This window comes from Epinephelus moara, chromosome 8 (genome assembly GCF_006386435.1).
Source record: "Epinephelus moara isolate mb chromosome 8, YSFRI_EMoa_1.0, whole genome shotgun sequence".
NCBI classification, from domain to species: domain Eukaryota; kingdom Metazoa; phylum Chordata; class Actinopteri; order Perciformes; family Serranidae; genus Epinephelus; species Epinephelus moara.
Genome location: NC_065513.1, coordinates 23,916,652 through 23,944,503, shown reverse-complemented (window position 1 = coordinate 23,944,503; position 27,852 = coordinate 23,916,652). Strand labels below are relative to the sequence as shown.

Sequence of the window (27,852 nt, the reverse complement as noted above, 5' to 3'; positions counted from 1 at the left end):
TACATAGGTGGGGTTGTTGTCACTCACTGCTCTGGAGTGACAGTCTCTTTTAATGGGATACTTAGAAACAGCAGGTGTTTGCATTAGTTCCTTGTGGAGCAAGAGCCGGTATTGCTGCTGGAGCACTCAGGAACAATGCCCTACCACATTTTTTATTCTCCAAGTAAGAAAAACATTATATTTGCTGTTCAAATAATACGGTTGAAATTTCCGTACTTTTTTTAAGCACTTGAAAATCCAATCATCAATAAAGCATATGTCATCCAAGATACAACAAAAACAAGTGGAATGGTCAAAGTTGTCATATTGACATTTAAAGCAGGATTTCTACTTGTGCATCAGCTCTATGCATAGCCTATGCCGTAGCCTACATATGTTGCCTACGTGAGCATTTATACTTGTGTAGTGGTGTGTCTGTGTCACTCTGCAGTTAGACCTCCAAAACACTAGTCAGCGGCGGGGTTTCTGTGAAGTGCTGTAAAGTTTAGTAGATTCAAAACACACCCAAAACACACATTAAACATGGCTTAATAGAGACAATTTCAAACACGAGCACACAAATCAGCTTCACTATAACTCGCAGCATTCACAGACAAAGCAATTGTCTTTATCTGGACACATTTTCCCCACAAATACAACATGATAATATTTTTAGCACAAGCCTATGGCATTTTACATTGTATAAATTAGCCTAGCGGCTAGTGGACTTTTCCTCTACTCATATGAAGCCAAGGACAACAGCAACATTTAACAAAGGTAACGTTACAGAATTCAGCTCCATTTCAACTGACAAGGTTCACCGACAAAACAACTCCCTTATATTAAAAACGTTTTCCAAACAAATATAACATGGTAACGTTATTAGCACAAGCTTATGGCATGTACATTACACTGTATAAATTAGCCTAGCGACTACTGGAGATTTCCTCTGCTCATAAGAAGCCAGGATAAATCACACACATGACTAATAATGCTATTTTGTGGAGGCTTTACTGTCTTCACAATTTATTGTGTCTTATCTGTGAAATTACAGTAAATAAAAGCTGGTTTCAGCTTACAAAAATAGACAGGAGGTCTGCGTCGCAATGACATGTAGTTACATTTCTGGGGAGGTGCACGTCAGGCTAAGGTGTAGGGCATGATGTAGGCTGTACGTCATGCAGTGCCTATGCTGTAGGTACGGCATCGATTTGACGCAATAGCGTGTTTATAGACTCACGTCATCAACTCATGCATTGAATATCATGCAAGAAAACAATCCACTTTGTTGCTGGTAGCTGCCTGCAGTAGCCTTTGAATGGTACAGTGAATTAAATTAAAATTTTCTCAGCCTATAGCTGCTAATTATTAAGTAGTAAAGCTCAAAAGGCAGCAAATCATCCATTAATTTTATAGTTATATTTTACTAATGTATGAAAAGCTTGCCAAGGTATAAACAGTGGTTACATAAGTTTCAAAACCAGCCATAACTCACCCCTAAGCAACGGTGATGGTTCTCTACTGACCAATTAACAGACTGCAGTGCTTCTAGCTTCATCTTTTAGTATCAGATGTGTGTGCTAGGTACCCCAACAGAGGGGTGATGAAAAACAGTGTCGTATGGAACAGTTCTATTGATACCATCCACAACTTTTCATAATAGAAATGTGAAAATAACTGTTTTAATGAGTACTGAACTGAACTGAACAGGACTGCATGGTGGAAAAGAGGCTTTAGTTTTTAGTTATTGGTCTGAAATTCAGTCCTGCAGCAGGTTGCATTATTATTAGCTTAATTCCACAAACTAACCCATTTTTACTTTGAGGCAATTATCTCCAAACATTAACTCTACTCAGTGCTTTGACTGAAGTGGCTGCAAACACTTAACATGCCCAAATGGAGAATATTGATTTGACTTTTAATTTAATGCCTTAGTTGAATATATTTTTTTTACCTTGCCATACCCTGGGAGAGGAGAGGACAGAAGAGGAGAAGAGGGGAGAGGAGGTCTGTATGAGATACTTCAACAGTTTTACAAGCTGCTGTCATTGGAAATATTCCCGCAGCTACAGTTTCCCCTTAACGCAGAGAGAAATGGAGCAGAGAGACAGTGAGAGGCAGAGAGGGACATGTAGAGCAGATAAAGAGAGGAAAAACAATGGCATATGGTGATGAAAGAACAACCACAAGCATACGTCTACGAAGGGTGATAAAGGTTTTAAAAATGTATGTGGAAAAAATATGCACTGCATTCTGCCTACATTACCGAGGTTTAGTACTTACAAAGTGATACACACTACCACACTCTGGCTGTGCAACATTAGGATATCTGAAACCTAAAAAGACTTGGCATGTTCCTAACATAACGACTATATTTGCACTAATTACCATACACATGTAGGATTTTTTTAGTTTTGACAGTCAGAAAAAAGCACAATTTGAATTAAACACAAATTTCATGTTCCTGTACCAAAACAGAAATGGGTGATGATTATAAAAACAGTTTCAAAATGAAATGGAAACATGCAAACTTCAGACGAGATGGTGGATGGAGAGATGCAGGCAAAAAGGATTGTAGGCTCTGCAGAAGAGAGAGATGTAGAGGAATGAACTTCATAAGAGTAAGGTGAATTTCAGGTTAGCTGAAACCTGATGAAACCTCATATACAAAGAGTCAAATCCAGCGAGAACACAGATTCTCACATGTTCCTAAACCAAAATGGATATCCATCAAAACCAGTTTGCCTTGCTAATTTCTGATGCAGGAAAAATAGATGAGAGAGAGACTGTAGATACTGAAGAGAGAAGAACTTGAAATAGGTAAACTTCATATGTGGAGGTGAACTTCCAGTGAGCTCTGGCTATGTACTGAAACCTGATGAGGTGGAATGGAGCATAGTGTAAGTTCAGGCAGCACTTAAGTCGCACTTGCATCATTTAACACCATTTAACCTGACTGGTAATGTCCAATTATATTCAAGCAGCTATACAGCGTAGCCATTATAACCTGACATCTCTCATGATTACTGTACTTCGCTGTATTATTTTTCCCAATACACAACTGTAGTGGTCCCAAATGCCATCATCAAAATAAAACATTTTTAAAATAACCTGCATGAGAATAATGGGAAGGCAATCCTTCAACAACACACAGTGTGTGATTTTATCTACCAACTGTCAGCACCAACTAAGATTGGTCATAACACCCAAACCAAGTGACAGCCTCTGGAACTAAAACATGAAGTCAACGTCCAAGTACCAAAAACTACAGTTCCTTGAATGGCCACTTGAGGCTGACTTTAGAGGCTAGTCAATCAACCAAATGTTAGAATGCCCAACTTTACACCAGAAATAAACATATTTACAGCCTGGTTAAAAAAAAAAAAAAAAACAGTTTTGTTTTCTATAGATAATTTCCCCCTTCATCACAGCTGTACAATGGGGTGAATTTTTCCTCACCCGCCTCCATTTTATTGAGGCTTAAAGTTACCAATGATTAAGGCTGTGGCCGTTTTGACAGGCTGTCTGCGGATAGTGTCCTCGGAGTTCTCAATCTGATACACACCTTGCTCCTCCACAGCTCCACCCTCTTGTCCAAACATGGTCATTTCTGGCTCCAAAGCCCAAGATGACTATGGCCAAAATGCCGAATTTAAGGCTTCAAAACGGGAGTCCACAAACCAATGGGTGACATCATGGTAGCTACGTCCATTATCATTCAGGCTTTGGCCAAAAACATATTTACAACCAGCCCAATAATCATTAGATTTTGCATGTAATTCATTAAACGGTCTCATCCCCCAATCACAACGTAGGAATAATCAAGCGTTTGAAAATGTGGCAGCTGAAAATAAGCGTCATGTAAATTTCCCACTTCATTAAATTCTCGGTTTAGAGGCCTAGCCGTTAGCGTTTACGACATGGAAAAGAACAAGTAGAAAAACTTCTCTTAACTAGAAATAGAAATGCTGATGTCCCAGGTCTGATTTAAACAGTTGGTTCTATTTGGCAGTCTGGAAAGTGCCATCAAAGGAATTCGGAAAAACACAGTATGGAGAGAAATTACTGCTGTGGTCCACAGCATTTTAGTGGGCAATCAAACTCCAGCTGAGGTTGTAATATTTAATTTATACAGCCATAACATGAACCAACCTTCAGCCTATATATATCTATAATATTTGTCAATATATTTTATGATATTTATATTGTTATAATGTTTAGTTGAAGGTTTATATTTGACCAAGGACGAGGAGCGCGTGGCCTTGCTCTTTGAGTCTGCTTCCATTTCAGGCGTAACAGATGGCAGAGGAGACTCAGACATGTCCGAGCCGGACAACGACAAAAATGTATCACCTAGCCTACAAGTATTTGATTATTATTACAATTATTACATAATTGCAGGGTTTATCCATTTATGCTCTGGCTTGTCAGTGTTTTAAAAATAAAGTTTCAGATGATCAGCCTTTGGTCAGCCTGTAGCCTGTCCCACAGAGCCAGGCAACTACAAGCTAGAACAGAGAGCGCATGGTGATGTAGGCCTTCACAAAATCTAATCTTTCTCATAGGCTACACATTTTTAAGTGATTAATATGTGGTTGCAAATACTTAGATTTGATCGTAGCCTCCGCTCATGTCTACATTGATAAATGCCAAGGTTTGCCTGAAAATGGCCGTACGCCCAGTTTTCTGTCATACATTGGTTTTGTAAATAAAATCAATTGTGTGTATGCAGCTAGGTACTGTAATCCCAACAGCTGCAGTTTTTTGCTAAATAACCAAAAGAAATCTGGGAGACTGAGAGGAGAGGGGCATGGAAGTGGAAACAGGCGAAGGCAGTGAGAAGAGAGACAGAGACAGTGAACTGCAGAAGAAAAGAGAGGGAAAGTTGAGGAGATAAATCCACACAGAGACAGCAGACAGATTGGGAGACAGGCAGACAGAGAAGAGAAGAAAGAGCCCTGTGATAACATTACACCCATGGACATGGACATGAACATGACGATGAACTCTGTAGCGAGGTTTAAATCAAACTCAGTGGTTTTGTCTTTGATGTTCACCACTCAAAGTCAGCAGGGACTGGAAGCAACATTAGCTCTTTCAATCATTTCACACTCACGCGCCCGCACAAACATGCACACGCACGCACGCACGCACACACGCACACACACACACACACACACACACACACACACACTCAGATTCACCAGCAGCTGTAACCCAAAGCTGTAATTCCTATTAAAACACACTGAAATGGAGCAGGGAGAGATTAGGTTCTGGTTAGTTTTCATTACAACTGTATTATGCTTCAACCATAAAGTGCATTTTTCTCCGTCAGCAGTCTGGGGTGGCTGCATTAAACAACATAAGACTTAATAAAAATGCATTCACTTTCCCCAGTTTAATTCAAGCAGGCAGGTCATTTAAGAACAAATTCTCCCGCAAAGTGAAAAGCTGCCTTGAGCAGGAAACGGGATCATTCAGCTTCGTGTTGCATCAGTGCAGATTGGATGAAACCACAGAAACTTATTGAAGTTTGGATTTTCCTTACAAAGCAATCAATTTCTTCCACACAGCTCAAGGTCAGGGAGAGAAATTTGATAGATTCTCTGAGGATCAGAACATGAGATAATGTCAGGCATATATTTGTGGCCTATCATGCAATACACCCGACACACAAACAGGATCTGTGCAAGCACACTCGCGACTCATCATGTTCTCACTCTTAGCTGTACAGAGACACTTTAAAATTCAAGGACACACTAACAGCCATACCTACACTGATGTCGGTACATGTTGGCTGCTCAAGGAGTCATACACCGGGAGTTTGTCAGGAAGCTAAGAATGTTTCATGAGAGTAACACTTTAAAAGCTTGTTTACCTGATAAGCGCCTGGTCCAGGGTTGGTGTTCACGGAGACTTTGAATCGATCTTCTCTGGAGGAGATCAGAGCCATTTGAGGGAAGGATTTCACACTAGGGTTATACTGGCCAGGCCCTGATGAACACATGCACACATAATCCACACCTGAATACATCATTTCACATGTAGCTGCTTTAACCGAGGCAGACAGTACTTTAGACATTTGTGTACTTTACAGCAGAGCACACTTCAACCTTCAGTGTGTGCAGGAAATCCAAAGGTTTCAGAATCGCGTCCTAAAAAAGTATCTTTCATGATATTACTACAAATTAGATTTTTTTTTTATGTCTATTCAGTCAAGTTTTCAAAGCTGGAGTACGTCGTTTTATTTTGCCTAACAGGCCAAAAATCCAATAATAAATGTTTATAATAAAGCATATTGTAATTCAAGTGCTCTGAGAGAACACAAGACTTCTGCACCTCATCTTGGCTCTATGTTCAGGCTTTAGAAAATCTAGCCCAACTTTGGCCAATCCCAGGTCATCTCAGATAGAGGGGGTGTTCCTCTCGGCTGTTCTACAAGTTGGTATTCCAGCAGTGGCAACAACTGCCTACTGCAACGCAACCAAAAAAACAAAAAGGAAGATGGACTTATCATCAAGAGAGTTTTAAGTCTTACAATAAATGAAATAAAACGTGTCAATATCGGCGAAGTGTTTTAGAAATGAAAAGATAATCTGGCTAATAATTTCGCTTTCTGCTAACAGCTAAATGATAACAGCTGTGGTTTCAAGTTGACTGTTATGTAGCTAAAGTTAGCTAAAGCCTCGAATCACAGTGTGTCCTTTACTTCATTTCCCGCCACTCTGAGCAGCTCCAGAGACAGATCTCCAGTCAGCAGCTACAGCAACACTAATCCAGCCAGCTCAAACCCCAGCTCCAGGGGACCAGACAGCACCAACTTCACCAGCAATCTTTCCATTGCTGCCATAGCACAGGTCAAATCTGGGGCCGCCACTGGCTGAATCGAGCCACTACAGCTGCCGACCAAATGTCCATCTTCAGGCTGAATAAAAACTTCACTGTATGGGAAACTATAAGAAGCGCATGCATATGCCCACGGTCGTCTGGGGGAGGGGCTTAGGATGGAGAATGGCAGCTGCAGGGAGAAGGTATATTGCCAAATTCTGATGTCCAACTCCCTTTTCCAGATTTCTGCCTATAGCAGCTTTAAATGTTACAATAACACTGTGGAGGTTGAGTAAGGAGAAATAATTTTGGTTGAGGCTGAAATCTCTAACTTTCTGCATACTCTGCCCTCAGCAATGCTAAAAGGTTTACAGCAAAGTAGCTGTGGCAAGATTGGGATGAATTATTTTGCTCAAGGTTAAAAGATTAACCTGATGTTTGGCTCTTTTTCATACATATTGGGCAACAAAACTCACAGCAGTGTGGGTGCATTGTACAGTATAAATCTGAACTTAGTCTCCAGGGTATGCTATCTTTTTTTTTCCATGGGCTGCATTTTAATGTAACTGGAACTGTCTGAACTATGATCAAAGCTCAGTCTACCAGAATACTGAACTGCACTGCTGTCCACCACAAGACGTGGTGTACTGTACAGACAGTTCTGTACAGTTCTGTGTAGATCAACCAAAAAGAGATCAGAAATTCTTTTTGTGCTTTTGGAAAAAGTGTCCATGTTATGACTATAATATGAGACAAACACACAAGCAGGTGTGTAGAGATCCATGTGCGTACACACATTCACACACATGCTGATATGATTACAAACAAGCAAAGAGGCACTGACAAAAAATTTTTGAAAAACACCACACACACAACAACATACACTCACAGTGCAAAAACAAACCTCTTACAAAGCCATTTCCATTCAAAGAAGAAACATTCACAATGAAGGCTAAAAAATGAAAACTGCTCTCAAAATGAAGAAGCTAAGCCTCGGGGGTTTATCCATTACACAACATTGTTTCCATAAACCTTTTTTATTTAGAACCTCAACTGCCAACTTTTCATAAATTATAGAAACAACTTTAACAGTCGATTTTAAAATGGTTTAATGGACCCCAGGGCTACAGACTGCAATCAGTGCGTTCAGGATTATGATGAGGAAAGTAAAAAAGAATACATCCATCCATCCAACACAGTTTTACAGTAAGACAACAGCAGGTGCTCGTCGGTGCAGCTAATGACATGAACATAGAGTGACATACAAACACATGAAACGTGCATAAAAAACTCCTTGAGCCATCGCTGATGTCACGGACCATTATATGAAATATTGTCATTCTGCAGGGGTTGTGTGTGTGTGTGTGTGTGTGTGTGTGTGTGTGCATGTGTGTGTCAAAGCTGTTGAATAGTTAAATGCTTTTACATTATAAGAAATAATGTCTCAGGGGACCCAGCATGATGAGGAATATAATGTTCTATAATGTCCCACATACTGTATGCCTGTTCAAAAATGCAAATTCAATAATGGGCAAAATTATTGTGTGTATGTGTGTGTGTTGCTATGCTATATCAATGTGTGTTTTAATGCGAGTATGTACATGCGCAGGAGTGTCCATATGCTTGTGTCTGCATATCTGCTTCAGTGTGTGTGGGTGTATAAGTGTGTGTGTGTGTGTGTGTGTGGCAGTGTGTATGAAGAAGAAACACTATTGCAAACAGTCCAAATCTATTTATATGCAAATTAGATTTTGGTTAAACGGTTTGGGGTGCCTCATGGGTTGAGTCCCTTGGTGAAATGGGGCTAGTCATAAATTATCCAAGTAAGTCATGAATCCATCAATTTTGAAACAACATTTTTCAATGGGAGTGTAATTGAGGTAAATATTAGGTTAGACGCCCGCAGAGATGGAGCTAATTGGACTGCATGATGGTGAAAGGGTGGAGCTGCAAAGTTTTCAAATAGATGTATAGATAGATAGACCTTCTCTTTGTGTGATGTTGTTCAGTATGTGTGCGTGTGTGCATGCGATACCTGGTACAGTGGGGTCACGTTGCAGGAAGGAATTATCCCGCGGTGCAGCAGAGAGGAAGCAGCTCTGTCGTCTCTTAGCTCCTTCATTTCGGGGTTCTAAGTAAGAGCGGCCATTAGCCTTCTCAAATGTCTGACTCACATTATAGCTGTTGGGTGGAGGGGAATCCTGCAGAGGAGAGGAGAGGAGAGGAGAGGAGAGGAGAGGAGAGGAGAGGAGAGGAGAATGTTTTAGGTTACATGGCTATATATATGTGCATAACAAGACTACACTACAGGGTGGACTAAGAATATCCTACAATGCACCGTGAAAAAGTGATGTCCAACGGATGGTCACTAACCAAGCATTATACATCATCATGCATTGCGCTGAAGGAACAGACACGCAGACGGACGAGAGGAGAGAGAGCAACACGATTGCAACCTGTCGATCCATCCATGAGTTGTGGCGCAAAAAAATTTGGAATGTGAGCAGAGCAGCTCTTCACCACATAAATGGACACAAAGTACTTCATATTTATTAATTTGGTAAAATGCACTCCAGGATTTATTACAAAAAAATCATGTCAATATTTCTTATGGAGGTCCACCAGCTGACGCTGATGTGACAAATTTTACTTGGCAACAGCAATAATGTGATTAATGGTGTAGAGGAAATTAAATGAATAATATAGAATAGGAATAAAAATAGAAAATAGAATAGAAAGCGTTTTTGACAGCCGCGCTAGCCGTTCTATGAAGTTAGCTCAATGCTAAAATTAGCATGTAAACATGCTTGAAATGAAAATACTCGGGGCCTGTGTCCACATAGCACGTTTTTCTCAGTGCTGGCATCTTTTTCTCAATTGTTCGCAATGGGGACAGAGCATATGTAGCAAACTAGAGAAAAAGCACCACAGAGGAGAGCACTCCGCCTTTTTTGTGTGCTTTTTCAGAAAGGCACCACCACTTCTTTAGCAAGGCTGCTGTCTACTGTCACAACAAAGACAGACGAGCTTATTTTTCCAGAGCAAATCAGCTGGCGGACACTGGTGAGTGTTGTGCTTTATTAAATATTCACTTTGTAAGCTTGTCATTGACTGTGTAGTCAGCCCTCTGTTAACATAACATTATGTTTGCTCCTTAGATAATGTTAGTGGTGAGATATTGTTGTCATAGAAACATATCCATGCTGAGCCTGTCATTAAAAAAGTGCTGGGAGCATATCTTTACGAAGTGCTGGGAGGAAGCGCTCCCCAGCACCCCAACACCACGAGGAAAAACGCTATGTGGACACAGGCCCTAACATGCTGATGTTTACCAGGTATTATGTTTATCGCCATAACATTCACTATCTTAGTTTAGTGTTTAAGCATGCTGGAATTTGCAAATTATCACTAAACAAAAAGTACCAATGGGACTGCCAAGTAATTTTGCAGGCATTTGGTCATAAACCAAAGTACTGGACAACTTAATATTTTGACCATTTTATTACTAAAGGAAGAATCAGAGTATTACCAGAGTCATTAGGAGACACTGTCCGGGGACTGGGGAATGAACAGTCCAGTCGCCAGGAGAAAGTGTTGCAAACCACAAGTATGTTGCATTTGCACATTTCATACGTATAATATCAGCATTTCTAAAGTGCCATAGTATATGAGCTGACTTTGTCATTGGGAGGTGGATTGCGGCGTCATCTAGGCAAGACGCCTGCCAAGCTACTTACCACTGTTTGAGAACAACAAACAACAAAACCAGTTGTGATTTAGCTAATAATTGCTGTTTTCAGCAGCTTTTAAAGCACCAACTGTGGGTGTTTTGTAGCAAACCGTCACTGTTGTTTTTTACCAAAACATTGCTGCTCTTCTTGGCAGGACAGTGGCACAAGAAGTGGCTGTTTTTCACAGAGACATCGCTGCTTTTCCAGTGGGGAGTATGCCCTTATACTGGGTATTTCAAGTCAAAATAGGATCTTTTCCAAACCATACCCAAGTGGTTTTTGTGGTTAAAGTCATGGCGGCAGTAGAGGAAAAGTCAAGGTGACACCAAAATCAGTGGGCTAAAACACTTACACTTAGCCCATCATTTCTTTATATTGGTAAAAAAGAGATGATGATACCGAAGGAAAAAAAACCCTGCACTTTCTCTAACACTGACAAATGTCTGACAGTTCATCACATAATCACACACACACACACACACACACACACACACACACACCCCTTATTAGATTACACAACTGACAGGTTCACAGTGTAACAGACACACACTCATTATGAATAACAAATGACCCATTCACCCATCTGTTATCAGAACACACTGTCAGACTTGCTACAATATCACCCATGTACAGACATTCATGCATGAATATCAGCGTGCAGAGGCAAGGACATACAGTTCATGTCACATCATCTACATGCAAATGTGGACAAACACACACATGCTGATATCTCCTCCGCGGTGCAAACGAGTGGTTGTCTCACAGCTGACATTATGCTGCCTCTCCACAGAGGGTGGAGCGATGATATAACATATCACAGGTAATTTCAGATAAATAGCCTTCATAACAAGGCCATTACATTCTTACTCATGAATGAATTGCTAATAATTAAGAGCTAATTCACGGAGGCACTCCTGCTGATGTTAACATGTAATGGATCCCAGTTGTAGAAATTAGGATGTGAAAAGGGAAGTGGATGAATCATGTCACCTGGTTAGAAACTTGCTTTACCACCACTGCGGAGGAATCTCAGTTACTGGGGATTTGTCTTGTCGGTGGGTCTTTGAATAATTGATGGCGAAGGCTGAATATAGCTGCACGATCCATTTATCCTAAACATAGCAGAGCTGTCATTTACCTCAAACTGTCATTTCCCGACTGCTGTTTTCTCCGTCTCCTCCTAGGTAGCCGTCCATCTTTAATCATTGCTAACCCAGGCCATTTAGCTTTTCATTATAGACACAGTGGGAGGAAAGAGGAGGCAAGCACAACATGTGCACGACAACACAACCTCATACACACACACAATTTACAGGCTCACACATGCAGACACAAACGGATTCTGTGTGATGTTGAAAGCAACTGTGGAATGGCTTGAAAATAAGATGAATTGAATGATGGTGAGGAAAATTTGTGTTGTTTCTGGTACTGTTTCTCATGGTGGATTTGATACACACACACAGACACACACAGAGAAGCACACAGGCACCTGTATGCACATCTGTCACAGATCTATCTAACAGTGCAGAGCAATCATCCTCCAACCTCTGCAACATAATGTGCACATGCACACCTGTCGAGGGACCCTATGGTCCGTAATTATACCTGAACATGGGGCAAACCACTGTTCCCAGTAGCAGTCATCACACCTTGACAGCACTCAGGTTGACTTTAATTACACACCCCCGACATTTAGACAGCTCAATGCTTATCTTCCCACATACACACAGAAACACACACACAAACACACTTTTTCCTAACGATTCTGTCACATTGCCCTTGACTGTCAGAGTGCATATAGTCTACTGTAGATGCCAGATACACATTTGTGGCAGGCAGGCAGTGACACAGAATAACTGTAATTGAATATTGATGTGATGCCAGCACCAAGACAGATTGTCAGACCTGACAGTATTTTTTAATGAAAGTGAAGCACGCTAAATATAAAAATAAATAACTGTTATTTTTATTGCGTGCAAGGCGTTATATATAAACTTGAAGATGTAGTTAGTCAATCAACACAATATAGAATAACCAATCAAGCATGTTGTGAGAGGAAATCAATACATCATGAAGTTACGATAAACACTAAATAAATAACAGCTAAATACTAAATTAAATAAAAGTGAACAATGGGAGGCAACACAGCAGCAGTCCTGAATCTGCTGACTTAGATAAGATACTGTCACACTGGGCATCAACAGTGTTGAGGTCAGCAACAAATCTTAAACACATGTCAAATCACATGTTAAAGCAGCAACATGAAACATTCTCATAAATCCTAGATATGACTATACACACAACAGTGAGTCAGTGGCCCTAAGCTACAACCTATGATGCTCTTGTTACCCCTCTTGCATCAGTTCTGGACACTCACTTGGACTCCTGCCTATTTCCACTCATTACATACATGGTGTCCTTTCAAAATAAACTTCTGTGTACACAGGACACGTATGTTTTGTCACCTAAACTACTTAAGGTTGAGGCAACAAAACTACTTGGTTAGGTTTATCAAAAAGATCATGGTTTGGGTTTAGTACATTTGTTTAGTAAGTACATTTTGATGTAACTTAAGTTAGTTCATGATTATTACAACATATGTCACGTGACACATATGATACATTATGTTATCTACATAAAGTTTGGTTACATTGTAACCTTAGCTCTCACCCATAGTTAATGATATAACTACTGGGAGGGGAGATAATCTCGATATGACAGAGAACGTAAAACAAAACAAACAAAAAAAAACAACATTTCACACGGGACACAAACAGCAGTCTGCTGGTTGAAAGTCCTTTGACCCATCCACACTCTTCCCTCCTGCCTCACTCAGACTTTTTCACTCGTTATAGTGGCACATCATTGCCACAGATGGCTTTAAATTGGGGTTAGTGAAAAGCCCAGTGCATCTCATACAGACGCTACAGGGTGCCTTGTGCATCTAAATTAGATGCCAACGGCCACCTACCAAGTTGCCATATTTGACTTGTTCTATCCAAGCAAACCAAACCAAAAGAACCCTGATAAATTCAACAAAATTATGTATTTGAAGTATAAGATTCCCCTGGCTCATGGTCAAAATGACTATGTGTTTCTCTTCTCCTTGAAGGTTTACAAAAGCAAAACTGGATGAATAGATGTGTTTTTCTGGTTCAGTTTCCGTAGGTTGGATCTGACATTGATGAAGGACTTTGCTAAAATTGATGAAAGTTATAAGTTATAACACCTGTCTCGTGTCAGATCACTGTTGCTAGTTTAAAAACAAACCCTCAAGTCACAAAACAGAGCAGCTGCACAATCCCCAATGTCATTAGAAGTACACAACAGCGGGAGACATCCAAGTTCATCCTTCAAATGTTTACTCATGAAAGGTGTTCAATGAATTTGCAGCAAGGATTTTGCCAATTGCTTAACTGTTTGTTTTAAACATGTCCTATCCTTAATCACTGAGTGTTTCTTGACTTGAGAGCAGCCTAGAGAATAATTTGAGATCATTTATGTACTTTTTATTGTTCAGCGTTGAGAAGTATTGTCAGATACTGATGTCTCCTGGACAAAATCCATTTGGAAAATCCAAGGAAAGCCAAATTTAGCACATATTGTAGGGATAAAAATAATGGTGTCCTTCAAAGCACCCATTAAAAATGGTTTTAAATCAGATTTTTGTATTATTTAAATCTTATCTAATATTCTCTAATTTCTACTATTAAAAATAAACACCAAGAAATTTACTGATTCTTTTTGATACAACATAATGAGCCCTATTTGTAAAACCATTTATGTGCATAAGCCTCTGTTCTCACTTTCCTGTACAATCAAGTGAAAAAAACATTTTACAGAGATCAGCAACATATCATACTGTACTATCCTGTACATCCGATACAAAAGACAAAGCATATTCCCAGTTAACTGGCCCGCCTCATAGGAGTTTTAACAAAACAAAACGCCATCACAACATCAGATGTTAACTTGTTATCTTCTGACAGAATTTCTTTTACACCAAGTTCTCTCACACTAATGGCCATGAAAGTTCACCTGACAACCGTCATACTAACGGTTTGGCTTAGTATGTACAGTGACAGCTTTGACTAATGGCCAGGCATAACACATGAGATGTGGTGTGCATGTGTGAGTGCACGCGCTACCACCACATCCCATTCTTCATCCTCTCATTACTCTTAAAACCTTTTGTTCTTCCTTGGAGGGCAGAATGCTATTTTCAGACTCTATATTTCCATTTATCAGATCATTGTACCACAGTTACTTTATAGACGGGTGACAAATTAAAGAAAAACCCTGAATAAATGAGTGAAGAATGCAGATGCTTCCACACAGGTGCACTGCATGGTACAATTTTCCAATTAACATCCAGTCATGTTCTGTGGCATGTGTAAGAATGCTAAATAGGCGCAGGCGATTCTAACTTTGTATCAAAACGGTAAAAGGAAAAGATTTAAGTGAGCTGGAAAGAAGACTTATTGTTGGGGCACAGATAGCTTCAGTCACACAGACTGCTCAAGTGGCAAGTGTTTCAAGAGGAACAGTGACTAATGTGACATCTGTATTCAGAACTATGGGAAAAACAACAGTAAATAGGGTTGGAAATTGTGGTCAAAAGAGCACTAGTGGGATATGTACAGAAAAACAGAAGGGCAACTCTTCCTCAGGTGACTGAGAATCAATGCAGGACGTGATTAGACTGTGTCAGCAAGAACATTCTGTGAACAGTTACACAGAGGGGTATATTATAGAAGAGTTGCAGTGCATAAACCCTTCATTAGAAAGATCAATGCACATTTAAAAGTTCAGCAGTGTGAAAACCATCAGCACTGGTCTACAGAGATGTGGAAAAAAGTGATATTGTCAGATGAGTCATCCACCATATTCTGACAGGTGGGCGAGTGCATTGCGTACACCAAGAGAGCGGTACAGTCCTGAATGCTCGACCCTTTCCGTGAGGGGATCTGGTGGCTGAGATCTGCTGTGGGGGGCATTTTGCTGGTTGCATGGTTTGGTTCCATTTGTCCCCGTAGAGTGAGACGTCACTGCAAACCAATGTTGTAACTTGTTCTTATGACCTTAAAAATGACGAGACCAGACTCCAGACTTGACTGCATGAATCATCTTTAGTGCAAAAAGAAGGGTGTACACATTTGCTCATGAAAAAACGGGGAGTAGAGCTAACAAGCTAACAAGCGGCTCTGCTAACATAAACACACTGACGTCATTACGGCATATACGTGCTCGCTCTGAGCATTCTGGGAAATGAAGTCCCCTTTAATACAATGTATAGTCTCCTGAGAAATTAACTTATACCTCTACTTCAAATCAAATGCCCAAATAAAATGTGTTTTTAACTTATTATTCCTCACATCAACTGTTTTTAACATGCATATTAAATTATTAGCAATCCTTAAACCTTAATAAACATGTTTCCTCAAATAAATTCTCAACAACCAACACAAAGTTGCTCTGAGTGATCACCTTTATCCTATAAGGAAACGTCTCTGTCCTGTTGGGAGTGGTCTCCTCCAGGATGACAGTGCCCCCACTCATAGAACACGAAGGCTCGCTGATTGATTGAGTTTGATGAGTATGAAAATGATGTGAATCGTATGCTATGGCCTTCACAGTCATCAGATCTCAACTAAATCTAACACCTATGGAAGATTTTAAAAGCTGCACATCCTTAAACTGGAATCTGCACACTGTGGTCACTCTTGCTGGCATACTATACAGATAATGAACAATTGAATATCCTCATTTAAAGTCTGGTAAGTTCAGACAATTACATCACTTTACTAAAATGCAGCCTTTAAAACCAGGAAAAGACAACACTAATAACAGAACGATATCCAAAATCTACAACAGTATCTAATCTCAGATCACAATATCAATGTAAGAGACCCTTTGACAGTTCGTAAACAGTATGACATTTTTTGGTGGGCGGGACTTAGCTGGAGGCAAAACAAAATTTCCACAGACATTGTTGTTGGCTTGTTTTAGACAACGGAGGAAGATGATGCGAGTGGTGCATTCAGAAATACTCATTCTGAGTGCCGGAGCGCACTCTGGCACAAACTGGACGTTCGTAAATTCAGAGCACTGTCTAAATGTGCCCTTCGGTTATCCACAGCACCGCAGTCTCAGAGTGGCAGAGCACAGTCTCTGAACTCTGTCTGGGGAGACAGAGAGCAGAGCGCCAAGCATAGTGAATGTGTGATTAATCTAAGTGTTTGTTAATTCATATAGATATCTAACGCTCCGTTTCTTCGTCGCATCCGTCCAGTCATTTTGTCTCATCACATTAAACCTGAGTTGTCTTTATTTTTGTTGACGGGCAGTGGCGGCTAGTATGTGACAAAATTTAAGATTTGAGCCATGACTCCTTCTATTCTGGCTCCCAATAACACAACAAGACGACATTTTAAGACTCCTATAGCCTACAGCCCTGTGGGCCATGTTTTAGATAAACACATCAGTCATTAGTTCGGTAAACTACAGATAACTATCTTGGTCATTATTTACTCTCTGAGGATTGCCTCCTCTATTTCGCAACGGTCATTGGTTCAGCTGTTAACACAATTTGTGATTGGACGACAGAATCAACATGGCTGCCACTGTCTAACAAGCGCCGCTTCCAAAACAGTAAATAATTATTTAGGTATTTGAGAAATAAGTGGATAAAACGTACAACTATCACTTTATAATGTTTCTGAAGTGTTTCCCTGATGGATTACTTCTCTCCTCAATGGATTCTAAAAACACGTGACGGCTCGTAACTGCTGAACGTCGCTCTGGACAGAAAGTAAGTCTATTATTACACATGCAAAGTTCCTTTACATAGATTAAAAGTTTAAAAGCATTAAATGTAACAAACGAGTGCTTTTACACTCGTATGGGAGAAGAACACAGAGGGTTGATGATGGAGCTGAAGTTAGGTTTTTATTGTGAGAGCTGCTTCATTCAGGTCGTTGTTTACTCACTGGCACCTTAACTGTGGCGATATGCTGTTCAATATTCAGCCAATATGACCCAAAATGATTACTTTAAATCCGGGTTACGGGTCGGGCTGCGGGTCGTGTTTCAACGGGTCGGACCGGGTTGCGGTACTAATTGGCCTGATGCGCGGGTTTGCGGTTCGGGTGCGGGTTTGTACGTCGCCGGGTCGGGTCGGGTCGGGGCGGATCTTGAAAACTGGACCCGTGCAGGACTCTGCCCTGTGGTAGTGAGTTGTGCTTTGCCTCCAGCTAACAAAATGACGCCATTGTAACGCTGCCTCTAAAAGGGTCTATACTGATATATTGCTGTCCTTAGTCCAATATATAATAATAGTAACATGGGCTCTGCCTCTTAACTCCAGTGTCAGATGAGGTTCATCTGTTTTTCTTAACAGTGAAACTTAATGGCAAGCAAAGGCAGCATGTTTAAAGTGTGCAAAAATACTGCACAATACAGCACAGACTGCAAAACTCGAGGTAACAGTTTCGTGTCCTATGCAGCTAAACTTACATTTGCTTGAATATCAGTCAGCATTCTTGCGTTCTTGTGTTTTCAGTCCATAATTTCAGCTTTTTTGGGGGGTACTGTAAATGTTGCTTCCTCTTAAAATCATTAGCCCTAATCTGAAATCAAAGCCACTAATGATATGCCAAATATAATAACTGATGAAGACAAATTGGGAGAAAAAGATGAGGGCTTTGTGCTCTTTCAGTACTAATATCACTGTGATTAATGTTCATTTTTTAATTCTTATGAATTTTTACTGCCTGTACAAAAACATTTCAGATCAGATACTGTCTACACTTAACCAGACAATGGTTACCAAACCTATTACAAGCATAACATTTAAAAAGTCTGCTGTGTGGCACCATATTTTTTAATTAAGCATTTAATGCTGTGTTTAATTTAGAGTTTGTGTCTGGCTTTATCTTATGTAAGAAAATAGATTGCTAGTATTTAAATGAAAAGTGAACACAGCATTTGTTTGCTTGTTTTCCTCCCAGAATAGACTATCTATGTCATTCTGTGTCATAAGCACAGCTGGTGTCTCATCATAGAGCTTGATAACCATCTGTCTGATTTTAGTAGTGGAGGTGTCATAAGGCCTTAATGAGGTTTTAGACAGGTCTTCATTACAGATGGAATGACAGAGGGAAACCATATGGGTCCCATTCGCTCTCTATTCACATTTTATAGGCAGCAGTTAGTCTAACAATTTGCTGACAGCTACAGTTTTCTGCTGTGTTTTGTGGTCTTGTATATCTTGCTTTCTCCTTCATTTTATTTTGCCCTTGCCTGATATGCTTACCTTTTTATTGCCTTGTCTCTTTTTGTCTTTCTTGCTCCGTATACTCTTTCTCAGTCCATTGTCATTTGATGCCTTCTGCTTGACTGCTTTCTCTTGTTCTTCACCTTCCAATGGTTCAAAAACTCCATCTTCCCTTGCGTCTATCAAATCAACTGTATCTCTGTAGGCCCGCTTGTTACGTTTAAAGCTGAGTGTGGGATTTGGGGGAATGTATCAGCAGAGACTGAATATAATATAAAAAGCATGTTTTTTTTTGTATAATTACCTAAAAAAGAAGAACGCTTGTGTTTTTATTATCTTAAAATGAGCCTTTTGTATCTACAAAGGGAGCAGGTCGTCATCCACAGAGTCCACCATGTTGCAACACCATGTTTCTACAGCAGCAAGAACGGATTAACCAAACACTGACTCGTCATGTTTTTCGCATTTTTGCAACAGCCACCATAATTAACAGCCCCTCCTTGACACACAGCATTGTAAAAACCCTGGTTTTTTTACCACGAAATTCAGTGTTTTTACTGGGCTAGCAGCCTATCTGCAACAAGCCAAAAAGCGTAGAAAAAAAACTGATTTGTAACGTAAAAACTGCTTTATTGAGTGTTTTTCCAAGCTTTAATCACCTGTTTTGTTTGTTTTGTAAAATAAGACACCTCTGAGGGTAATCTGGGTCCAGGTACAAACCTCCTAGCAATGAAGACTGAGAGAATTCTAAGCGGGAGTTCACATTTGGTACATGGGAGAAGCTTTAGCTGAAATGCCACTAAATCCTACACACTGCTCCTTTAACCTATCTCTATCTCACAAGTGCTCTAACATTTTCTAATTTCAGCACAATTTATGTGGCATTTACATGCACATGTTGACCTAAACAGCTAATCTGATTTTGTGTGAAAGTATCCCAGTTTAGACCTGAACCACAGTGAGTGTAAACCTAGACCATTTAAAGCCTTGGGTTACTGTAACTGTCTTCCTGTGGCTGATTTATAGACAGTAGTAATCAGTAAGATGTCTGTGGTGTCTGCCAGGTTTAGAGTCAGGTATAAACACTGACACCCACAGCTGGGTCTCTCCTGAGCCGCTAGACCATCCAGCAGAGGTCCAGAAGGCCTGGTTGAGTCAACGCCCAGCCCGGCCCAGGCCTCCTTACATCTTTTTGGGCTTATAGCTCTCCCCGTCGTCCCCCCAGCCGCCTGGCTCACTGTCTGCTTGGCTCCTAAAATCATCACCTGCTACAAAACAGCTGTCCGTAACCAAACACACACACAATGCACAGCTGCTGCATAAAATCGGTACGGGCTCACACCTGGATATGGGCGCACACGCACACACACACACACACACACACACACACACACACACAATGCACTATACACACAGCTGCTGGCCACAGCTGGCGCCCATACCTTGGACAGGGAAATGTACACCGGACACATCCGCTTACCACATGTGCCTACTTTATCCACATGAGGAGTGGGGTGAAGAGAAACAAAGGGGGAGACCGAGAGACTTGTTAATGTACACAGAGAAACAAAATACAGATATGGCACAAGATGGCAAGAAAATAGCAGAAAATATATATAGAGAAAATAACAAGTATAATAGGGTGAAGAGGAAAACAAGAAAAAACTGAAACTGAGACAACTGGCAGCAGAAGTAAAACTGAAGCCTGATAATAAACCTCGACAGTATGGAATTAAAGGACCAGGCCTGGTAACATTTCACTTCCTCTAATCCAATATAAAAGGGGAAAATAAGTTTTTAATTTGTTTAAATACTGATCTCTATTCTGGGCAGTGTCACAGGTCTGCAAGCATCTGCTGACGATTCCATTATTCTCAGATAAATAAATACAAATGGGATCCAATCTCTCACATGCTACTGAAGATTTTCAAAAGCAGGTCGATACAAATGAAATTTGGCAGGCGGAGCACGTGGCTGATCCTGACACTGGACAGAAAAGGTGCATCTGAAAGGCTTCATTCATCAAAATTATGTCATTTTACATCAAGTGCTGTGTAAAAGCTGCTACCTGACTGTATTTCTTAATTTGAGTTTGTTTGTGCTGCTCTGTTTTCTTGAACATGTTGCTAGATTTAAGATCAAGAGAGACAGACAACACATGAAAGAAGACATTATCTTCTTTGTGTATGTGCCAGTTGTTTTTGTATGACAGAGAGGAAAAAAAAAAAAAAGAAAAAAGGAACTAACAAATCAGTTTAGCTTACTTAAAACAATAAACACAGTTTGCACTGACCCAAATGTGGATTTTTTTTCTTTGTGGAGCTTTTACAGGACTTTCCTCACCAGAGACAGGACGGCAGTTGGTTGTTGTTTGTTTTAACAAGGTCTGTTTAATGCTAACGTTTCTTCTTTACATGGAAATAGTAGCTTGACAGAAAATAACAAGTTATCTTTTTTTTTCCTGAGCTTTCAACAGCATCATTTTCTGCTTTAACAGATGTTGCTGAAAGCTGTTGAAAAAGCTAGTAAATGGACCTTGAGTGGGAGACATTTTGGACAAACAACAAGTTGTTGTTTCAAACTTATCCAAGTATTTGTATTGCCTAAATGTAAACTTGCCCTGTTGAGTATTATTGTAAGTAAAGAAAGTTTATGTTTACCTTCAGTGTTTGTGACCAAGACATTGTTCTTACAAATGTGTTGAGTGCATTTCTTTTCTCAATGATTACTTGCAAAGGCATTTAAAGACATTTTTAATTCTACACTGTTTGCATCCGTATTTGCTAGTTCGTAGTCATCTTTTCTGGAGCCTTTGTTGGCACAATACTGCGTTTTTTTCGGCATGTTACTTGAAGGGCATCCTCTGAGGCTGGAAAATAAAGCCATTGCTAAAGTGCCAAAAACTGCAGTTCATCAAAAGGCCACTTGGGGGGCTGGCTCATGAAGCAAGTCAATCCCCATAGACTCCCATGTTAAAATGTGAAAAAGATTACTACTGGATTAATAGATATTGGTATGAGTCAACAACTTTTGTTTCTGTGCTTGTTTGTTTTTTTCTAATTATCTGTTCATTTTATTTTGTATTTATTCATTTTATCAACAGCATGTTTTCCGAGCAAATTGTTAACCTTATCATTTTGATGATTTGTTGATGAATTATGAGTTATTCATGCATGGTTTGGATAGTAAACAAACGTTTGTATATAGTGATTTTTATTATTTCTTATATAATATTTGCTACCTAGTTGAGGCTTTGTGTATGAGTGTTTTTGTTTAGTTTTTCCTTTATTTGTGCTTTCTTTATTCATTTTGCTTAGTGCGTTGTTTTTTACTTACCACAGTTACATGTCACAATGGTATCTCACATCTTGGAAAAAATAAAGTTACAAAAATAAAATAAAATAAAATGTCCAACTTTACAGCAGAAATTGACATGTTTACAGCCTGGTATAAAAAATGGTTTTGGGCTTCATAGCTACAACTGTACAGGGGCTGAATTTATATATAACTCACCTGTTTAAATTTTATAAAGCACAAAGGGTTGCTTTTGTGACAGGCTGTCTGTGAGGCATCGCTACAATCTATGAGTCAAATCCAACCCATGTTCCTCCACAGCTCAAACCTCTCATTTAAATATTGCCACTTCTGGCTCCAAAAAAAAAAAAAAAAAACAGGACGGTAACAACCAAAATGCGAAACAGCCCACAAACCACCAGGTCAAGTTACGATGGGTACGTCCATTATCTTATACAGTATATAGTTTTTTTTTTTGTTTTTTTTTTAAAGATTATTTTTTGGGGCTTTTTTGCCTTTAATGAACAGGACAGAGTGAAATGGGGTGAGAGAGAGAGTGGGGGTTGACATGCAGCAAAGGGTTGCAAGCTGGAGTCGAACCTGCGACCGCTGCAGTGAGGCATCACCTCTATACATGGGGCGCCGGCACTATCCACTACACTACCGACGCCCCATACAGTATATAGTTTTACAGCCACCATTGATTAGCATGAAAACAAAATATCAGGAATGTACGACACGTCAACCAAACGAGGACCAAATCGTAAAAACATTTCTTTGTAGCAACAATTGCAGTGTTAGATTAAAAAAGGCTCATATGAATAGTTTCTGTTGTAGTCATATGGATCGTTTTGGAAGGCAATGATGATGGACCATTTGTTTGTTTGTTTTTTATGTATGAGGATTTGTTGGCTTTTGCACTTAATAACGTATGAGCCCTTACAATTTTACTTCCAATATAATAAGTATTTCAATCGCAAAGCATTTGTGTCAATTTTGACTTAAAAGGTAACACAAACATGGACCTTGTCTACCACTGTGTAAACAGAACAGATGTGTGATGGGTATTATCTCAACAGCAACACTGCATTCAGCATACCAATAAAGCATACAGTAGGCATGGACTCCACAAAAGCTTGCTCTGGAGTTGTATGAATGTATGAGAAATCATGTCGCGTTTATCCACCTTAACTTGCAATACGTCTTTTATTTTGAGTCAGGCTGTTTTTGAGGAAGGGCTGTTTTTCAGTTCACTTGTTTTATAACAGCAAGACAGCAGGGAGGTAACAATAACCAGGACTTCACAGCAAGAAAGGGAAGACAAGGAAAAAGGAGAAAAAGAATTTCACCAAGCGTATGTGATCTTTTCCTCCAAGCAATAACTTAGAGAGCATCCACACATCATAAAATCTGAAAGTGCTACACAGACAAGTTCTCCATCTGTGCCCTATCACACATTTTAAGACTTACTTGTTTGGCTCTTTCTTTTCTCTGTCTTTTACTCTGTCGCTCATGCATGCATCCTCATTCTCCACATTTATTCCACTCGCTGAAGCTCTGCTTTTACCGGCTACATGGTTAAATAATTTCACTTAGCTTTTACCTCACCGTCCCTCCCTCTCCTGATGGTGTCTTTGTAAATCAAGACAGATTTGGAAAAAAAAATGTACAAGTGTTGTTTAAGGATGTCAATGTAATATTTTAATTAGATATGAATCACTTAATATGTGAAGGCAAGCTTATGCAGCAAAGGGCCACAGGCTAGATTCGAACCCCGGCCGCTGCGGCAACAGCCTTGTACATGGGGCGCCTGCTCTACCTCTAAGCCACCGACGCCCCAACTTGTTTACTTCTTATCTTAACTGACATCTCACAATAACATATTATAGGGAAGCTCAGAAATCTCAACAGCACTGCTTTGTAACATTGTTGTTGACTTTATCAAAATTAGTTATTATTAGTTATTAATGTGTCTTAATATCGGCCTCTATCATTCTCTCCCAGCCCCCAAAATCTATGTTTTTGGTTTTATTAGCCAAACTATTTAACACTGTCCGTAAAAACATTTTAAACGTAAAGTTACTCCCAAAATCTTACCTGTAGTGTTATTTATCATTCTGGAGTGTTTTGGTGTGAGTTGCCGAGTGTTAGAGAGATCGCCTCTAAGGCCTACTTTACATTACATGGTTCAAGTGACCCAATTCCGATTTTTTCCTTTCAAGTGGCACAGATCGGATCTGTAACATGAACGTGTAAACAGGAAAAAAACGCATGATATCGGATATTGTCAGATCAGATTCAGGCCTCCTTCATATGTGGAAATATATCGGATATGAATCAGATATCTGTCAATAGGTCTGTAATCTAAACAGACAGATGGGATATTTCCTGGCAATCCACGTTGTACGTCATGGATAATGCGACGACAGCACATTTTGATGACGTGCTCATGAGCAAGGGAAAGGAAGGAAAGCCGAATAAATCGCACGTCAATCAAAAACTATGAACCAAAAAAAGCACAATCTATCCCGAGTGAGACAAACTGCTTGATCTCTGTCTCCAGTGTACCAGCAGAGAACCTGCAGAACCGAATCAGCGAAAGAACACACCGGACTACACAGCCTCTCTACCTGAGCAGCTGAAGCTGCGGCTCACACCCTCGACACACAGACACACAGACACACAGATGGTGCTTCTGCATGCCAGCCAAATGTGTGCGCAACTGTGAGAAATAAATATGTGAGCCAAATGTGTGCGCAACTGTGAGAAATAAATATGTGAGGTGTACACTGCTTTTCTATCTTTTTTTTCTTTCTTTCTTTCTTTCTTTCTTTCTGTCAGCGACATACACTCCTAACACAGGACGGGTTGTTTTTATTGACTGAGTTGATTATTAAGCCATAGTGATGCACGGATCGGCTCTGATAGCACCCGAATCAGCATGTACGCATCAACCATCCAGCCACACCCGTCTGCAGCTGCACGGACATTTCCACCGCTCTGTTTAAGTTACCTTTTAAATTATGTGGAGCAGCGCCAGCTTTCCAGGTGATTTATTCTTTAACGATTAACTTCAAATATTTAAAGTTAGTCCTTAAAATTGCTTTCAGTAATGTAAACATTTCCATGCACGCAGTAATGTCACTGTAGCAAATACCGTGGGACATTTACACAGTGGTCAAGAGTGCTGGACCGGAAGTGTCGCACAAAAAAAGCGGAAGCTGGCTATGTTCTGTTTTGCCTCCGTGTTTCCATGAAAAATAAGGTGCATAGAACATGTAAACAGCAGTCAGAAAAAATCGGATATAGGCAACAAATCGGAATTGGGCATCAAGACATGGTAGTGTAAAGGCAGCCTAAGATATCTGCCGTCTCTACAGTATAACGTCACTAGATGTTACTCAGCTTGTGGTGTTCAAAGTGCTAGAAGAATACATTTGAAAGACTAAACAGCAATATGAGTTTCCAGAAAACATGACCCAGTTACTCAAGATAATCCACAGACCTTGTTGTGAGCAGTTTCATGTAGGGACTATTTTCTGTCTACAGAGCTAGAAGGAAGACTACATTCACTGCTAGCCCACCTAGCACTACTGAGCTAGCTAATATGACAGCTAAGGAGCACGAGCCCCTTGTGCATGAGTAGATGCACTCTTCCTTCTGCATGGTGATGCGGTTGGCAGGTGTAGTTCAGTAGAATGAAAGTGCTCACAACAAAGTCTGTGGATTATCTCAAGTAATCAGATCATTATTTCTGGGAAGAGAGATATAATAAGAGATATCTATTTACATAAGAAATCTGAAACTCTCATTAGAGGACTGCTATGAAATTAACTGAGCACATTCATTCATAAACAAATGTTGTTTTGGAGCATTAACTGAAACAACTGAGCTGCCTGTCTTACGAGGACTATTTGTAAACTGTTATGTAATGTGTTCAAGATATTCTCGCTCCTTGTGAGATAATCTGCTTTGATTTTAATGACCTCATGGCCTCTCAAGAGCACCACCGTCAAGACAAAGATTATTTAAGAGAAGAAAAATCATTTGCTTAGTATTTGTTGTGTGCAATTCTTACAGTAAAGTGAGGAGTTATGAACACTGCAGCCTGTAATCACTGGCAGAACTCTGTGTCCTCTTATCTCTCTGTCAATCAGCATCAATCACACAACCTTTTTCTCTCTCTCTGTTGGCTGATCATGATCTGCACATCAGACTTCACCTGTTTGAATTAGAGACTTTTTTTACACCAGAGACTCACACATCTTTTAACAGACGGCAATCTATAATCTACTTCAATGAAAAGTAAAGCAGGAAAAGAGAATGACAGCTCAGACAGAGGCACTTAAAAAGCCAGACAACAGCCTCAAATAGTTGGTGTATAATATATCTACAAGTAAGAGGGAGATACACAGGAGATCAGGCTAAAGCACTGGCCCTGCAGCTTTTACCTCAGACACCACTGTAAAGGTAAATTCACTCTGAGACCTGGGTTGGCAGAGCTTTAACTCTACATGGACACTACATTATAGAGAGATAGTTACTGATTGTAACTATAGCTTAATGATGAAAGGTGGAGCCCTCAGTGACCCCGCTGATCTGTGGTTCACTTAAGACCTACTGTGTAAAGGCTCAGAGGCTTTACAGACTGCACAGTCAATGGAAAGATGCAATTAGACATGAGTTGGCCCGGGGCTTAATGAATCTACTTCATAAATGTACAGCGAAAACAGACACAAAAGGAGAGACAAGAGGGACATAACAAAAAGAACCATGGTTCCTAGTGAGATCAGTCAGAGGCCGAGCTAAACAAAAACACACAGACACATTCACACAGACAAATTTAGTCCATCTGTTGCTAACTAGCTCACATCTAACACAGAGTTGGCACATCGGATGTTTTGGCCAAATAAACACAACAGCGGTTCAGTGGTCAAATTCGTGTGAATGACACAACACACACTTTTAGGCCGTGGTTGGAAAGACAACAAAAAAAAAGTAGCCTTCTCATTCATTTCAGAGAGACCAATGCTCTGTCAAGGACAAAAGCAAAAAAAAAAAAAAAAACCTCAAGTCTTAGCAACATTATCCAGCAAAGCACTGAGTCGACCAATCAAATACGAGCAAGCGCACATTCCTGTTAGATTAGATGGCTACTTTTTACCTATCCTTGAAGGATAAAACTATTGTTTCTATTAGGGCTGGGTTTTCTGAGGTCCAGATTCAATTGAATTTCTGATTGATTCAATTCTATTGGGGATATTTCAAGCACAATATCAATATTGCATGGAAGAGATACTCAGAGAACTAATGCTGTAAATTGTACAATGTACAATTAAAAATATTAATGTTTACATTATGAATTGACCCCAAAGCAGTTACAATAATGTATATTTTATTTAACATAGAAGCACAACAGCAGTCAACACAACAACGTGCAACCCCACAGATTTAACAGTCAGTACTGAGTGACCAGAAATCCCCATATCCCTTGTGTCTTGTTAAATGGTTTTAAAGATTTGTGATTTTTCCCACAATGTTTCACCACAGTTTTGCACATCTTACATATGCTTTTGCTTTTGTCCAGCTCTGCTCTGTTGTCATAGTTCTTAAATCCGAAATGCAGCCAGACATCTGCCTTAAGGCTTGGCGGGGCCTTCAGTGGAGCAGCTCCGGGCATGTTTTGGTTCAGCTGAGGTTTGACTGTCTCTCTCGTGGACACATCCCCAGGTAAAGGCATACATT

At 40.0% G+C, this 27,852-nt stretch overlaps 1 protein-coding gene across 2 annotated transcripts in view; it reads right to left on the bottom strand.

Annotated features, from left to right (window-relative positions):
• The window catches only part of stpg2 (sperm-tail PG-rich repeat containing 2), an 82,488-nt gene that overhangs the window by 9,129 nt on the left and 45,507 nt on the right, over positions 1 to 27,852 (bottom strand). The window contains exons 11-12 of one of the 2 annotated variants that reach the window (XM_050051338.1): positions 8,843 to 9,008; positions 5,858 to 5,973 (exon numbers count right to left, since the gene is read on the bottom strand). In XM_050051338.1, coding sequence (XP_049907295.1) covers positions 5,858 to 5,973; positions 8,843 to 9,008 — 282 coding nt within the window. The remainder of the gene's footprint in view (positions 1 to 5,857; positions 5,974 to 8,842; positions 9,009 to 27,852) is intronic. The other variant, XR_007570368.1, reaches the window with a different exon arrangement.